Source organism: Gadus chalcogrammus, chromosome 21 (genome assembly GCF_026213295.1).
Source record: "Gadus chalcogrammus isolate NIFS_2021 chromosome 21, NIFS_Gcha_1.0, whole genome shotgun sequence".
Lineage (NCBI taxonomy): Eukaryota > Metazoa > Chordata > Actinopteri > Gadiformes > Gadidae > Gadus > Gadus chalcogrammus.
In genome coordinates, this window is record NC_079432.1 from 1,643,304 (window position 1) to 1,660,707 (window position 17,404).

Genomic DNA, 17,404 nt, shown 5'->3' on the forward strand with positions numbered 1-17,404 from the left:
TCAGGGAAATGTTTAAAGCGATTTGATAAGATTTTTTTTATATTTGTATACACAGCAATACAAATGCATTACATTATGTATTATTATAGAACATTTTTTTCAGTAAAAACACTTCAGCGCACAGCGGTGGGGCATGTCGACAAGAACATGATGAACTTTGAAGAACAACATCCCCCCCCCCCCTCCCCAACCCCCCACCCAAGCGCATTTAGAGGAGGGATTCAAACTCCAACTCGGATTTGAACTCTGGTCCCACTCTTCGGTAACCACTCTTCACCCGTCAGACGACACTCGGCTGTGAGATGGTCGCTCCGCGGGGGACCAGGAGGACTCTCCCGCTGCTCTGCCTCCTCGTGGTCTGCCTGGACCGGACTCTGGCCTGGGACCTAGTCCTGCTGCACACCAACGACGTCCACGCCCGGATGGAGCCGACGAGCAGCGAATCGGGGAAGTGCGCCCCCGCCAAGGCTCCATGCTTCGCCGGGGTAGCGCGGAGGTCCTGGCAGGTGAACGAGATCCGGAACCGCGAGAAGAACGTTCTCCTGCTGGACGCCGGGGACCAGTTCCAGGGGAGCGTCTGGTTCAACTTCTACAAGGGCGCCGAGGCGGCTTTCTTCATGAACCGTCTGCGGTACGACGCGATGGTAGGCGCCTCCACCTCCTCTACTTCGGAGCTCCTCCACCTCGGAGCTCCTCCACCTCGGTGGTTCTCTGTCAGAAGTGATCAGGAACCGCCGCCTATAACGCGTGTGTTACATGGTGAGGGATGCGTGAGAGATAGTCGGGATCGAGCGGGACAAGTCTGGAATTATTGTGTTGGAATAAACTTATTGGAGTCATTGTTGAATATTTAGTTGAAGGACCTCCTGTTTACCTTGGAAAGAGCGTTTGAATCCAACAGAGCCTGCAGCTCCGACGGAGACACGTGACCAGGAGAGGAACCCGTTTTCCTCAGCGCACGGAGAGGAAAACGGTGTAAACAGTTAGAATTTCTGCGGGCCAACCTATAATTAGACTGAATATACACCAGAGTCTGGTTCACCAACCTACATCAGGTCTGGGAAGAGTAGACTGAAGGCAGCGACCTAAACCAGACACAAAGACAAACATAGTGTTGTTGAATTGAGTTTCATTGGGTTTCAAATAAATTGCCCCCCCTTATACGTATATTTCCAACTGTATTCGGTTTTTCGGGGATTAAAGTAGAACGTCGGTTCTTTACGGGGAAATGGAGCCCGCCGCCTCCCCAAACACAACCTGGACTGACGTTCCTCCTCTGCCTGCTCCTCCGAGGCTCCAGCTGACCGTCCGTCCCTCCGTCCGCAGGCGCTGGGGAACCACGAGTTTGACAACGGCGTGGAGGGTCTGGTGAAGCCCTTTCTGGAGGACGTGCGGTTCCCCGTGCTCAGCGCCAACCTAAACGCCATCTTGGCGCCGAAGCTAGACGGCCACTTCGAGCCCTACAAGATCCTGAGGGTGGACGGGCAGAAGGTGGGCATCGTGGGCTACACCTCCCAGGAGACCCCCTCCCTCTCCCAGCCAGGTAACCTCCCCCCTCCTGATGCTCCATTGGGTCCATTGGTTGGTGGTCTCTCCAGTCACCTGGGTCCTGGACCCACTGCGGGTGTGTGTCTGTCCGTCCGTTAACATTCTGCTCACCGGTCTCTACTCCTGTTCACCAGTCTCTCCTTCTGTCTCTCCTTCTGTCTCTACTCCTGTCTCCTTCTGTCTCTCCTCCTGTCTCTCCTCCTGTCTCTCCTCCTGTCTCCTTCTGTCTCTCCTCCTGTCTCCTTCTGTCTCTCCTGTCTCCTTCTGTCTCTCCTCCTGTCTCCTTCTGTCTCTCCTTCTCTCTCGCCTTCTGTCTCTGCTCCTGTTCACCAGTTTCTCCTCCTGTCTGTCTTTCTGTTCGTCTGTCTCTCCTTCTGTCCACCAGTTTCTCCTTCTCCCTCTCCTTCTGTCTTTCCTTCTTTCTCTCCCTCTCCTTCTCCCTCTCCTCCTGTCTCTCCTGTTCACAAGTTTCTCCTCCTGTCTCTCCTCCTGTTCACCAGTCTCTCCTCCTGTCTCTCCTCCTGTTCACCAGTCTCTCCTCCTGTCTCTCCTCCTGTTCACCAGTCTCTCCTCCTGTCTCTCCTCCTGTTCACCAGTCTCTCCTCCTGTCTCTCCTCCTGTTCACCAGTCTCTCCTCCTGTCTCTCCTCCTGTTCACCAGTCTCTCCTCCTGTCTCTCCTCCTGTTCACCAGTCTCTCCTCCTGTCTCTCCTCCTGTTCACCAGTTTCTCCTCCTGTCTCTCCTCCTGTTCACCAGTCTCTCCTCCTGTCTCTCCTCCTGTTCACCAGTCTCTCCTCCTGTCTCTCCTCCTGTTCACCAGTCCCTCCTTCTGTCTCTCCTTCTGTTCGTCTGTATCTCCTCTATCGTTAGTCTCTCCTTCTGAAGTAACAAACACATGACTACATTCCAGTCAGTGAAGTCCGCCGGTGGTGGGACTCCATTACCCAGAATGCTCTGCTCTCCCTCAGGACCCAACCTGGTGTTCGGGGAGGAGGTGGCCGCGGTCCAGCTGCAGGTAGACAAGCTGCTGACCCTGGGGGTCAACAAGATCATCGCCCTGGGTCACTCGGGCTTCACCAAAGACCAGGAGATCGCCAGGAAGGTCCGCGGGTTGGACGTGGTGATCGGGGGACACACAAACACCTTCCTGTACACAGGTACACACACATAGCTACACAACACCTTCATGTAACCACACAACACCTTCCTGTACACAGGTACACACACATAGCTACACAACACCTTCATATAACCACACAAACACCTTCCTGTACACAGGTACACACACATAGCTACACAACACCGTCCTGTACACAGGTACACACACATAGCTACACAACACCTTCATATAAACACACAACACCTTCCTGTACACAGGTACACACACATAGCTACACAACACCTTCATGTAACCACACAACACCTTCCTGTACACAGGTACACACACATAGCTACACAACACCTTCCTGTACACAGGTACACAAACTTAACTACACTAACACCTTCCTGTATACAGATCATTTATACACAACAAACGACACACACAGAGAAGCACACGCGTACACAACATGGTCCCAGGACTCTGAGTGATTGTCCGCCGGTCAGAAGATGTCCACTGAGGCCACCACTGACCGTTATCTAACCCATGGCATCAGGGGATCTGTTTAGTGTGTCCTTCAGTCCTTGCAGTTGTTTATGCGAACCGGCCCCTAGTACTTTAGGCGCGCTCTCTCTCTCGGTGTCGTTCTGAGCTCAAGAGCCAAGAACAGCAGCGCGCCCACCGGTACCGAAAGCTACTCATCAAGAAACGCCAGGAACGGGAGTTTCCCTTTGACCGGCCAACGCCAACATGTTATTCAAAGCTCTTATCGAGAGACTTCCGCAGAGAACAGACACACAAAGGCCTGTGTCAACACCCCCCCCCCCCCGCCCCAGCTCTCAGACGTTTATCTGCGTCTCCACAGGGCCCCCCCCGTCCACTGAGGTCCCGGCGGGGGACTATCCCTTCCTGGTGCAGTCCGACCACGGCGGGACCGTCCCGGTGGTGCAGGCCTACGCCTTCGGGAAGTACCTGGGCTACCTGAAGCTGACCTTCGACCAGGAGGGGAATGTGAAGGAGGCCAAAGGGAACCCCATCCTACTGGACAGCAACGTTCCTGAAGGTAGGGCTGTACGCACGCACGCACACAGCACACAGTCACCCAAGTCTTACTTGGCTTACTTGCATTCAAGGTTAAAAGGTACCAAACTCTCTACTGTTGACTCTGTCCTGTCAGTGCGGCTCTCCTGAAAAAAATAGTGAATACCGCTGGGTTAGGGTTAGGGTTAGAGGGTTAGGGTTAGAGGGTTAGGGTTAGAGGGTTAGGAGCAGAAGGGCGAGCAGCGCAGGGCCGCTGTAACCAGCGGGTCTCTGACCGCGCCCACCAGGGAGGGAGCAGCCCGGAGAGAACAACCGTTGAACTAAATGTCATCTGTTAGAAAAGACACACAGTTAGCTAACGCTAGCTGAGCTAACGGGGTCTGAGCTGAGCCTAAGGGGGTCATCCTGGTCTAAGGGGGTCATGCTGGTCTAAGGGGGTCATCCTGGTCTAAGGGGGTCTGCTGGTCTAACGGGGTCTGGGTGGGGTCATCCTGGTCTAAGGGGGTCATTCTGGTCTAACGGGGTCTGGGTGGGGTCATGCTGGTCTAAGGGGGTCATGCTGGTCTAAGGGGGTCATTCTGGTCTAAGGGGGTCATCCTGGTCTAAGAGGGTCATCCTGGTCTAAGGGGGTCTGGCTGGTCTAAGGGGGTCTGGGTGGGGTCATGCTGGTCTAAGGGGGTCTGGCTGGTCTAAGGGGGTCTGGGTGGGGTCATGCTGGTCTAAGAGGGTCATCCTGGTCTAAGGGGGTCTGGCTGGTCCAAGGGGGTCTGGGTGGGGTCATGCTGGTCTAAGGGGGTCATCCTGGTCTTAAGGTACGGCCACACCAACCGCGTTACTCGCGTTAGGGGCGTCGAAAATCTGCATTTTTGCATAGGGAACCATTGGTCTAGGCGCGTTACACGCGTTGAAGCGTTGCGTTAGGGGCGTTAGACGCGGCAGTTGCACGTAATTACGCACGTAAACGCAGTAACGCGCCCAACGCACCAACGCCCGGAGTTCAAAAAATTGAATTTTCAACGCTCCAACGCGTGACGCTTAGCCAATCAGCGTGGAGCTTGACCCGACGTCACTGGCAGAGAGTAGTGACGCTTGCACAGAAGCATACGGCCGACATCTTTCTTTATTCTGGGTGGAAATAGTAACATAGTTACGCCATTAAATGCGTTTATGGAAACATGTTTAGCGAGAAATGTGCATTTTACTTTCATAATGTTCGCTCGGTGAATGTGAAGGATGTTTGGTTTGATAGTTATGACGAAGAGGGAACGCTCCGTTCACTTGCATGGACATGGACTCATCTAGCTGCGTTGGCGCGTTGACGCGTTGGAAGCGTTGAACCATCACACAATGATCAAGCGTCAGGTTAGGCGCGTTACTCACGTTATCCAACGCGAGTAACGCGGTTGGTGTGGCCGTACCATAAGGGGGTCTGCTGGTCTAAGGGGGTCATGCTGGTCTAAGGGGGTCTAAGGGGGTCATGCTGGTCTAAGGGGGTCATGCTGGTCTAAGGGGGTCTAAGGGGGTCATGCTGGTCTAAGGGGGTCATGCTGGTCTAAGGGGGTCATGCTGGTCTAAGGGGGTCTAAGGGGGTCATGCTGGTCTAAGGGGGTCTGCTGGTCTTCCAGATGCGTCGGTGGCGGCCGAGGTGGCGACCTGGAGGCAGAACCTGACCGTGTACTCGTCCAAGACGGTGGGGAAGACGCTGGTGTTCCTGAACGGGACCTTCGAGGAATGCCGCTTCCGGGAGTGCAACCTGGGGAACCTCATCTGTGACGCCATGGTGAGACTCCGCCCTCTGGGGATGACTCCGCCCCCTAGTGAGACTCCGCCCACTGGGGACTGGCGGAGGGTCGCCATGGTGAGACTCCCCCCTTTGGGGACGACTCCAGCCACTTGGGACGCAGGGCCTTACCATTGGTTCTTCCTAAGCTGTTTGAACATCTGTCCACTAGTGACATCACTAGTGGAGTGACCAATCAGGGGTATGATGGACCGGTCACGGCCAATCAACCTCAAGCAGCAACCGAACAGGGGCCCTCAAAGCGTGCCTGGGACGTTGGGGTTGAGACAGACGTTATGGGGGACTCTAGTCCAGGGCGGGGGTCCTCTGACGTTACGGGGGACTCTAGTCCAGGGACCGGGGTCCTCTGACGTTAGGGGGGACTCTAGTCCAGGGCGGGGGTCCTCTGACGTTAGGGGGGACTCTAGTCCAGGGCGGGGGTCCTCTGACGTTAGGGGGGACTCTAGTCCAGGGCGGGGGTCCTCTGACGTTAGGGGGGACTCTAGTCCAGGGCGGGGGTCCTCTGACGTTAGGGGGGACTCTAGTCCAGGGCGGGGGTCCTCTGACGTTAGGGGGGACTCTAGTCCAGGGCGGGGGTCCTGGTTGGTCCTCTGACGTTAAAGGAGGAGACCAGGGAGAGAGAGGGAGCGTTCAGGGTCACGGCAGCAGGCGTGTCTCAGCATGCTCTGCCATCAGGACAATCATTAGCATGTGTTAGGATTCCGATCCAGCAGCTAACTCAGGATAATCATTAGCATGTGTTAGCTTGCCGATCCAGCAGCTAACTCAGGATAATCATTAGCATGTGTTAGGATTCCGATCCAGCAGCTATGTTGAACCCATTCGCTAGGGGCTAGCGTGTGTTAACGTTGCCAACGGGCGCACATTCACTGCGTGTGGGTTGGCCCGTTAGCTGGGGGCTAGCGCGTGCTAACGCTAGCCTGCGGTTGGGTTCCAGATCCACAACAACATCAAGTACGCAGACGAGCTCCAGTGGAACCATGTGGCGGCCTGCATCCTGAACGGGGGGTCGGTGAGGACCTCCATCGACGAGAGGAGCGCCGACGGTGAGAGCGGGGGTTGGGGGAGAGGGAGGGGGGGAGGAGAGGGAGGGGGGGGGAGGAGGGGAAGAGGGAGGGGGGGGAGGGAGGGGGGGAGGAGGGGGAGAGGGAGGGAGGGGGGGGGAGAGGGAGGGGGGGGAGGAGGGGGGGAGGAGGGGAAGAGGGAGGGGGGAGGGAGGGGTCGGTGCGGACCTCCATCAACGAGAGGAGCGCCGACGGTGAGGAAGGGGGGGAGAGAGGGAGGGAGGGGGAGACACAAGGGGGAGGGTGGGAGGGAGGGGGGAGACACAAGGTGAGGGAGGGGGGAGACACAAGGGGGAGAGAGGGAGGGAGGGGGGAGACACAAGGTGAGGGAGGGGGGAGACACAAGGGGGAGAGAGGGAGGGAGGGGGAGACACAAGGGGAGGGAGGGGGGAGACGCGCGGGAGAGAGGGAGGGAGGGGGAGACACAAGGGGAGGGACGGGGGGGGGAGACGCGCGGGAGAGAGGGAGGGACGGGGGAGGGAGACCTCGGGGGGGTTGTAAGTGGGCCGAGGGGGGAAAAGAGAGAGACAGTAAGGGGGAGAGTGAGACGGGGGAGAGAGAGGGAGGGAGTGATCTAGAGACGGGAGAGAGGGACGACCTTGTAAGGAAACAGTGAGGCTGGAGTCGTGGCAACCAAGTCTTCAGACGTTAGGATTGTTCATGGGAAGGTCGACCGCTGAGTCAGTGAGGAGACGATGGGATACTGCGGCCACATCCGCCTCAACATACCCCACATCGAACCTCGGGAACGGAAAGAAAGTAAAGACGTGGGAATAGATAACACGTAAGAGATTGCGTCACCACCATCCAATAAAATCCCATAAAACCAAACCGTACAAAGCCCAAATCATTACAGACACAGCGCCTCTCAAAACCCGCCTCCAAAGACGACCTCTAGGCCTGTCCTCAGATCAGATCAGATGAACACAGGAGTGCTCAGATGGCTGTCGCTGTTCTACATGAACTGATGAGAGCGGTCAGTCTCACCTGAGGTTCTGCTCCCTCTGCTGACCTCACTCCTCAAGCATCTGAACAGGAGGGAGGGAGGGAGGGGAGAGAGGGAGAGGGAGGGAGAGAGAGAGAGAGGGAGAGAGAGCGAGAGGGAGGGAGAGAGAGGGAGGGAGCGAGAGAGAGAGAGGGAGGGAGGGAGGGAGAGATGGAGAGAGAGAGAGAGAGAGGGAGGGAGAGAGAGAGGGAGGGAGAGAGGGAGGGAGGGAGCGAGAGAGGGAGAGAGAGAGAGAGAGAGGGAGGGAGGGAGAGATGGAGAGAGGGAGAGAGAGAGGGAGGGAGAGAGAGAGAGAGAGAGAGGGAGGGAGAGAGAGGGAGGGAGCGAGAGAGGGAGAGAGGGAGGGAGAGATGGAGAGAGAGAGAGAGGGAGGGAGAGAGAGAGGGAGGGAGAGAGGGAGGGAGCGAGGGAGGGAGAGAGGGAGGGAGCGAGGGCATATCTGCCGGGAAATCTTTCCATAAGCAGGATAGGAGCAATACGATATGACAAGATTAGACATCTAACACTTGTCCAAGAGATACTAGAGGAGGGCACCTTTCCACCATCACACCATAGAACGTTGTAGCTGGTGTGTAGCTGGTGTGTAGCTGGTGTGTAGCTGGTGTCAGGACCGGTACTGCCGGGCAGCAGGAAGTGTAACAACAAGGCTTTTATCGTCCCCATCCCGCAGTGACCCGTGTCCGGGTGAAGCCTCAAATTTCAAAGAGGTTTTTTCCTCTTAATCTAAAACACGAAATTAATTTCAGGCGGAAATGAAGTCTTCCACTTAGGCTGTGTTCTAGCTTTGTTCACTCTTACCACCTTTGACCTTTGACCCGGGTCTACCGCTGTGTCCCTGGTGCAGGGGACATCACGTTGGAGGACCCGGTCAGGGTGCGACCTTTGACCCTGTGCTCTGTGCAGGGGACATCACGGGGGAGGACCCGGTCAGGGTGCGACCTTTGACCTTTGACCCTGTGCTCTGTGCAGGGGACATCACGGTGGAGGACGACCTTTGACCTTTGACCCTGTGCTCTGTGCAGGGGACATCACGGTGGAGGACCTGCTTGCGGTGATGCCGTTCGGCGGGACCTTTGACCTGGTGCAGCTGAGCGGCGCCACGCTCCTCAGCGCCTTCGAGCACGCCGTGCGGCGCTATGGACTGTCCACCGGGGAGTTCCTGCAGGTGTCCGGTGAGCCCTCCGCCCTCCGGGACATCCCATAATAACGGCAGCTCTGTACAGTACAGTACAGGACGTGTGACGCGCCGACGTCCTACGCAGTTTAATTGTCATTGTAGCACACGACGAAACACCGTTTGGCACTCTCTAGGCCAACACAACGTCGACACAATGCAGCAGGTCGGAGGTCAGAGGTCAGAGGTAACCCCGCCCCCCCTCTCCCCAGGGATCCGGGTGGTGTACGACCTGTCCCGCCCCCCCGGCGCGCGCGTCCGCAGCCTGCGGGTGCTCTGCACCGAGTGCCGGGTGCCGCGCTACGAGCCGGTGGACCGGGGGGCGCTGTACAGGGTGGTGCTGCCCTCCTACCTGGTCGCCGGGGGCGACGGCTTCTCCATGATCCGAGACCAGAACGTCAAGCACGACTCGGGTGAGTGGCCGAGACGCCGGGGCGTTGCCGTGGGTTACACCTCCTGTTCTCTGGGGATCTTCCTTTTGGCCCGTAAACCTCCGCCTGACTTTGTGGAGCCCGCCTTTCAAAGCGTCGGCCTCCAAAAAGTCCCCACGAATGATGACCACTTCCTGTGCCTCTTTAGTCCTTCCTGTCTGCTCTGCAGTGGGTGCGGTCACAGAGCTGATGCAGATATGTCACGGTTTCGTTACAGAGATATTCTACCGAACAGAAACGCATTCACTCGAGCTTGCCTGCCTTCAGAAGATGTCGATATGAAGGCCGATATGTGCGGTTATTCTCATACACTGTACTGACTTTGAGACTAGGAAAGTTCCAGCTTGCTGGGATGCGCGTGGCGAACTCCTTGCTATAATGCTGTCCAAAGTGGCAGTTCTCTTTGGGGAGCGTGAGAAAAGGAAGAAAAACCGCTGATGTCAGAGAGGAAGCCACGCTCAATTCCTCAATTACAAGGGTAATTGAGGACACGGCCTGTTGCGTAACCAAATTCAGTCGGTGTGCGTGACGGTGTATGAAGTGGGCATTGGGATAAATGTCCTGAACCTTCCTCCACCAGTTGCTCCTCGCATCACACTGGCTCCATCATATGTTTGTGCCATCATCAGCCTCTCTCTGTCCACCTCATCCTCCGCTGAACAAACGACACCCAATTGTTGCAGAAGTACATTAGAGATGGCCTCTGCGGTCGTGCCTCCATTGATTTGTTTGAAACAAAAAGACCTGTGCTTCGCCTATGTAACGAAACACAACAACGAATTGGCAATGGGTTGAAACAACGTCGTTCCGTCGGCCTGCACTGCAAGGAATTCTGTGTTTTTCAGATCCTGTATAATGCGACTCATTCTGAATGAGGTTGGACGTACCTTTGAACACCGTGGCCTTCTCCAGACGTTCTCTTAGTGCGCTATCCAATGATGCTACTAAACCCACAAAGCCCAGGAAGACACCAGGTCTATCTGACGATTCACTCGTTATCTCCTCTTGAGAGCCAGTTCGAATGCCCCACAGAGTTGTACACAGTCAATGAACTTGGACAGAAAGTGTCGGTTGTTGTCGACCTCCTTACTGTGATTCCTCACACTGACATGATAGCCCTCGTCCAGCTGCGCAGCAATATTAACTTTCCAAAAAGTGCTTCACATCACTCACACCCGTCATCCATACATCCCCTTGTCCCCTTATCCTGTGCACACACTTGCTTGGAAAAGTAGACATCGGAAACAAAAAACTGTGTTTCTCATTGAGCAACCACATTTTTTCTTCTCATAGACATGCCAGTTCTGTTGTACGTTTTCCCCCATCCTTCATTTGTTGGATAATGTTAATATCCGGTCTGTTCGGGCCAAGTTGTTGGATGGCTAATTAATCTTCTGATTTTAACCTCTCAGATGGTAATAACTACTACTAACTACTGTGAGCTGGTGCTCCATCATGTGTCCATAAAGACCAACATAAGGGGAAGAGAGAGAGAGGAGACAGTAAACACCCTGTGTTGGAAAGGCTCGACGCACAACTGTCGTAGAGTTGAATCAACAATCTGCTATCTAAAGTGGACTGGGCCCTCAGATGACTCCAGCTGTTCCTTCCTGTCTGAACTGCTAACGAGTTAACGAGCCGCCAACCCCTCAGATTCAAACCATCTCTTTTCTTCATCAACAATCACCCTGTAATGTTTAACACCAGAATACAAATCTTTAAATACATGTTAAAAAATGTAACACCACAAGATATGGGTACTGGCCCTTTAATTGTTTACCCTGCGTTGCTACGGCGACTCAGCGTTCCAGCTCACCATCAATGGAGGGTTTGGACCAGGGATGGAAATTAACTTTTTTGCCCACCAGCCACTGTGGCAGGTAGATTTCAAAACTACCAGTCACTCATCTTTTTACCAGCCATGTTTAAAATAAAAGCCATGTTTAAAAAAAGTATAAAAGCCTTTTTATACGCTATTTTTTTTTTTAATAAATGCGTAAATTTTGAACAATATAATAGTAACAATAGATAAGAAAAGTGTTTTTCATACACATTTTTTTCCATCAGAAGTGATTTTTACTGTAAGTAGGTTCTACCAAGGAACTGAGTTGAAAACGTTACACTCTTACCGCATATGATAAACAATACACAGGTATCTGCCATGTTAAGTCCTGTTTATTTCAAAGGTGTTATGAAGTTTTGGGATAATTCATCTATACAAAGTATTTTCAATAAAAAACGAATTGACATATTAACAATAAAACAACATGCATGGCTACACCATCATAAGTCAATTTTTTTTTATATTTACATGTGACTAAATACAAATTTGTCCACAGACATGGTAACTAACGTATGACACTTTCTTTCTGTTCAATAGTCTAGATATAAATGTATCAATCAACTGTATGAGAAATTTGTTAATGTTTGTCCCTATAAAACAATAATGGTAAAAAAGTAAATACAAACACGACGGTAACTGAGTAAGTCAAACCGTCCAATCTGAAGGCTCTACTTAACCACTCCCCCTACTCACTTCCACCAATGCAAAGCGAACAGAACTGAGTAGGGGAGGTCGTAGCCTAACTAGTTTGTAAACGACCCAGAGAAACGCAACGCAAATTCAATGTGAACATGTATGAGGCTGTAATAAATCCCGGACGATTTTGAAATTCCGCAAAACATTGTCTCAAAAAGAGGGCATGTCCGGGCAAAAGAGGACGTATGGTTAGGCCTACCCTACATACGCGAAACACATTTGATTCCTACCTGTAACACTGTTAAATAGCGGCCCAAATTGGTTGGCGCTATCCTGGTAATTTCTCTGCGTGAGAAATACAAAGTGTGGCGTGTGAGCGTGTGCATGGCGTGTGCAAGCCCCAGGGATCTCCCACTTCCGTCTTCCATGAAAGAGAACCAAACTAATTCACACAATAGCGTTTGTGCAAATCTAGCATTAAAGGTTAATTTAAGGAAGTTCTCTCCAGTCACGCTAGAGAGAACTGAGAAATCTGAAATGCTGACTAAATGTTCAGAATTCTGGCTCTGCAATTTATTGCGCGCTTCCATACCGCTCTAGATTCCCACACCCCCACAAAGATTTTTTCCTGTAGAAATCTATGGTGGAAAACGATACGCCCTCTTAACCACAAAATGTCTGAGTCACTTCTAGGGAAGTAAATCTGTGCCATCAGATTTTGAAAATAAAAAGCCATTGGACTCTAAGCACTGAATATTTATGCATTGAAATAACGTATTTGGATTTGAATGGAACTCCTATTCAGCTTTATTTTTCAATGTTAAAAATTCAAAATCAAAGATTCAACGTCAAAAACTCAAAAACAACTTGGGACGTTGATTACGTTGAAATTCAAATCCAGATACCTTATTTCAATGCATAAATATTCAGTGCTTAGAATTCAATTGCTTTTTATTTTCAAAATCCGATGCCACAGATTTACTTCCATACACTTCTCTTCCGTCATGCTTAACTGATCATACCTCCCTCTCGTTTGTTACACAAATCTTACCATGGACACTTCCCGAACCCCTCTCAAATTTCAGCCAGCCAGACAATTCACGTCACAGTCACGTCTGTTCATTTATGAATGGAATTCTGAACGTGTCCTGCCTCCGAAATAGCCTGGCAATAGCCTGGCAATAGCCATGCTGCCTTGCGCGCAATTTCATTTCGCGCTGCGAGGCAGCCTGGATTCCATGGATCCGATTTTCGCCTGAGATGGGGAACCAATCACCGAACGGGGAGGGACGGCAAGACGATGACGACGTCTGTGCGACACACCCATCGTCTTCGTCCGAATTGCGTGTGTCTCACGCCGAATGCGTGAGACTGGAGAGCTGTTAGTGACCGGTACATTATCCCGGATGTTGACAGTCGCAGATCAGCAAGAGAGGCGTAGAAGCAGAAGGGGGCCGGATGTTGACAGTAAAAGTTTTGGAACTGTGCAGCGGCGTATGACGAATGTATTGAATATGCAAATTTGTTTGGACCTGACTTGAAAGTATTACCCGACACAGTGGCGGGTGAAGTGACACGATTCACCCGCCACCATACAAATCCACCCGCAAATGGCGTGTGGCGGGTGTTCATTTCCATCCCTGGTTTGGACGCTATGAAGCCTATTAAGCGTTTCACAGTCCCTGGGGGAGCCTCTACGGCCCCCCTGCAGTGTTGCCAGATTGGGCCACATTTCCAGCCCAATTTGGCAACACGTGCTGCTTCTCTGGGGTCCAGCTGTCCCACTGCGTTACAGCAGAACCTCTGATCCAGCAGCAGCTGTTGCCAGATTGGGCGGCTAATCCGGCCCAATCTGGCAACGCTGCCCCCCCTGCTGGCCCCTGACCCGGTCTGTGACCCCCCCTGTGGTTCTGCCCTCCAGGGGACTTGGACATCTCGGTGCTGGTCAACTACATCAGCGTGCGGCAGAAGGTCCACCCCAGCCTGGAGGACCGGATCTCCTTCTACAAGAGCTCTGGGGGCCGGGTCCCGGGGCCCGCCACACCGCTGCTGGTCACCCTGCTGGGCCTGGTCTGGGCCCTCTACGGGGGTCTCTAGGGGCCCGCCTGGGCTGGGCCCTCTAGGGCCTTAGGGGCCGCTGGTCTGGGCCCTCTACGGGGGTCTCTAGGGGCCGCAGGTCTGGGCCCTCCACTGGTGACCTGGTTTGCCCACAGTCCCTCTCTTTTTTGTACAAGGCGTGATGACTTTTGGAGCAGCTCTTTGGTTCTTTTAGCCACCACCACTCCGGGTGGGACCAACATGCTTTTAAAGGTTTTTAAAGTATTATTACATTTTATTTCCTACAGGATTGCACGACTACACAAAGTCATTAAGACACAGACAGAGGAGCTAGCAGTTAGCTAGAGGAGCTAGCACTTTGACCTAGTCAATCTAAAAAAAAAAAAATAATATATATATATATATTAGAATCAGATTTTAATAAATGATTTAATCTAATACATATGAAGTCAACAGAGGCGAAACAAAATTGAGTTTGGCCTCTGAGAAGGAAGGATTGGATACAGCCTTTACACCCGGTGAGAAGGGTCTGCTTATCCATCACCCAAGACCAGGACCAGGACCGGGACCGGGATCAGGACCTGGACCTGGGATCAGGACCTGGACCTGGGTCAGGACCTGGGATCAGGACCTGGACCGAGATCAGGACCTGGACCTGGGTCAGGACCTGGACCGGGATCAGGACCTGGACCGAGATCAGGACCTGGAACTGGGTCAGGACCTGGACCGGGATCAGGACCTGGACCGGGATCAGGACCTGGACCTGGACCGGGATCAGGACCAGGACTGGGATCAGGACCTGGACCTGGACCTAGATCAGGATCAGGCACATTGCCAGGCCACGACTGTATTCAGAACCAGCTGACAGACCGGGTCTCATTCAGGGTCCATGACCGGCTCCACATCAAGTAGCTCACTGGTCAGCATTGTAGTTGTTTTGTTACCCGGTATAAAGGGACACCTCGTTGGACAGGTTTCAGAGGAACTGAGTGAGGTCTGAGTGAGACCAGAACCTCAGGTCGGAGTTAGACCAGAGGCTCTGGTCGGAGTTAGTTCAGAGGCTCTGGTCTGAGTTAGTTCAGAGGCTCTGGTCTGAGTTAGTTCAAAGGCTCTGGTCTGAGTTAGTTCATAGGCTCTGGTCTGAGTTAGTTCAGAGGCTCTGGTCTGAGTTAGTTCAGAGGCTCTGGTCTGAGTTAGTTCAGAGGCTCTGGTCTGAGTTAGTTCAGAGGCTCTGGTCTGAGTTAGTTCAGAGGTTCTGGTCTGAGTTAGTTCAGAGTTTCTGGTCGGAGTTAGTTCAGAGGCTCTGGTCTGAGTTAGTTCAGAGGCTCTGGTCTGAGTTAGTTCAGAGGTTCTGGTCTGAGTAAGTTCAGAGGTTCTGGTCTGAGTTAGTTCAGAGGCTCTGGTCTGAGTTGGACCAGAGGTTCTGGTCTGATTGGACCGAGACCAGACTGCACTGAGAACATTCAGTAGCAGAAAGGGAATAATAAATCTTTGGTGGACATCTGCTCACCAAAGATTTTCAGTTTTTTTCCTTTTTTTAAGTTAGTTTTGTGTTTTGTATGAAGCTGGTTGTAATTACATTTTTATTTGTTGTCCGTTTTGAAATGTAAAGAAATAATTTGAGAGTAAAGAAATATTTTCTAGCCCTTTATCACCTCTTAATTAATTATGGTCCAATTAACTAATTGGACTATAATTCCGACTTGACGACCGTCTTAACGTTGTCTTCAGGGTCTAATTAGTTAAAGACGCTGAAGAAAAAGTGAAGACGTGCCTTAGGCTGAACGGTTTCCAGCCGTAGACGAATCTGCCATGATTTCCCAGAACTGATAATAAACATCTGCCATGTACACAATGTGTGTGTGAGTGTGCGTGTACATAAATCATCTGCTGTCAGTCGCTCAAGTGTCCGCAAAGCTGCTCTACGGCCCCCTCCTTCCTCCTCCTCCACCCCCCCCCCTCCTCCTCCTGTTCCCCCTCCTCCTCTCGCTCCTCCTGCTCCTCCTCCTCCCCCCCCCCCCCCCCCTCCTCCTCCTCCTCCTCATCCCCCTCCTCCTCCTGCTCCCCCCCCTCCTCCTCCTTCCTCCTCCTGTTCCCCCTCCTCCTCCTCCTCCTCCTCCTCCTCCACCTCCTCCTCCTCCTCATCCCCCTCCTCCTCCTCTCCCCCTCCTCCTCCTCCTTCCTCCTCCTGTTCCCCCTCCTCCTCCTCCTCCTCCTCCTCCTCATCCCCCTCCTCCTCCACCTCCTCCCCCTCCTCCTCCTCTTCCTGGGTGGCCTCCGGTCGTGGGAGAGTCCTGACCTCTGACCCCAGGATGCGGACCAGAAGTCAGCGACCGGTCGACGGGCACGTCCCGGGCCACGCTCCACGCTCCACGCCCCCCCCCCCCCCCCCCCACTGTGCACACTTACGTGTTGCGTCACAGTTCCAGACGTTCCCATACCATTTTTTTCCTTCCCGATACCAATGCCTATTCCTGAACTTGAGTATCGGCCGATACAGAGTATAAACGGATACAGCATTTAGCATTGTAACTACTAACAGCACTTGTTCTTATTGAAGGGTTCTCTTAGGATGACAGCAATGTAATGTCGGCCTGTGTAGTAAATGAGTCACGTGACGGTATTGGATCAGCGCATAGACTTGCGTCCTCGCCGATACCCGGTAATGCAGTTTAGGCCGTATCTGAGGATACTGGTATCGGTATCGGAACAACTCTAGTAACATTGCTGCTGGCCCCCAGACCTCCTCTGTAGTGGCCTCCAGACCTAGACTGGGTAGCCCCCCCATTCTGCCGACGTTTTAAATTCGCCCTGCAAAAGGGTCTGGAGAAGAGCAATACATTTCTGTCTGCTTCCGATACGCTCTTGCTGGAGCCAATCACCTAGTAGGCTTTTCCCCCTGGCGCGCTATTGGCTGGTTTAACACCATGACGACAGGGGAGCGCCAACCCAGCGTTGACTCCACCCAGGACGTAGCGGGCTGCTCTGGTCCTCCACCTTGACGCTGTGCTCAGTCCGGACCCGGTCACACCCACATCTCGGAGCGCGTCCAATCAGATCACGGATCTGTTTCCCGTTCTAAAAGGGTTTCTAAACCCAGTGACGGGTTGGACGGGTCGGCCTCCATGCCGCGGGTTTGATTCCCGACCGGACACTTATTGTGCGGCCTGAGACCGCGTCAACAGGACGTGAATCACTGAATGTTCCAGAGGGTTTTCTCCAGAAGGTCTGAGGACCTCGTAGGAGACGGGGGGGGGGGGGGGGGGGGGGGGAACAATGCGGCTCTGTGTGGCAGAACCGTCGGTTCCTCTTCCGCTCAGGAATAACAAGTAAGGCCTCAGAGGAGAGCAGCGCAACACCAGGACACCAACACACTAGCATACACACACACACACACACACACACCAACACACTACCACACACAAACACACACACCAACACACTACCACACCAACACACTAGCATACACACACACACACCTACACACTACCATACACACACACACACCAACACACTACCACACCAACACACTAGCATACACACACACACACCTACACACTACCATACACACACACACACACCAACACACTACCATACACACACACACACCAACACACTACCATACACACACACACACTACCATACACACACACTAGCAAACACACCAACACACTACCACACCAACACACTAGCATACACACCA

The 17,404-nt window shown here is 53.0% G+C and overlaps 1 protein-coding gene across 1 annotated transcript; it reads left to right on the forward strand.

Moving 5' to 3' along the window:
- Positions 1–240: 240 nt before the first annotated feature.
- Positions 241–15,552, forward strand: LOC130374135 (snake venom 5'-nucleotidase-like). Its single transcript, XM_056580733.1, has 9 exons — positions 241–644; positions 1,327–1,543; positions 2,517–2,705; positions 3,513–3,710; positions 5,314–5,468; positions 6,427–6,535; positions 8,582–8,731; positions 8,946–9,146; positions 13,565–15,552. Exons 1-9 carry the CDS (start codon positions 303–305, stop codon positions 13,738–13,740), a joined length of 1,737 nt encoding a protein of 578 aa, XP_056436708.1. The 5' UTR covers positions 241–302; the 3' UTR covers positions 13,741–15,552.
- Positions 15,553–17,404: the final 1,852 nt, after the last annotated feature.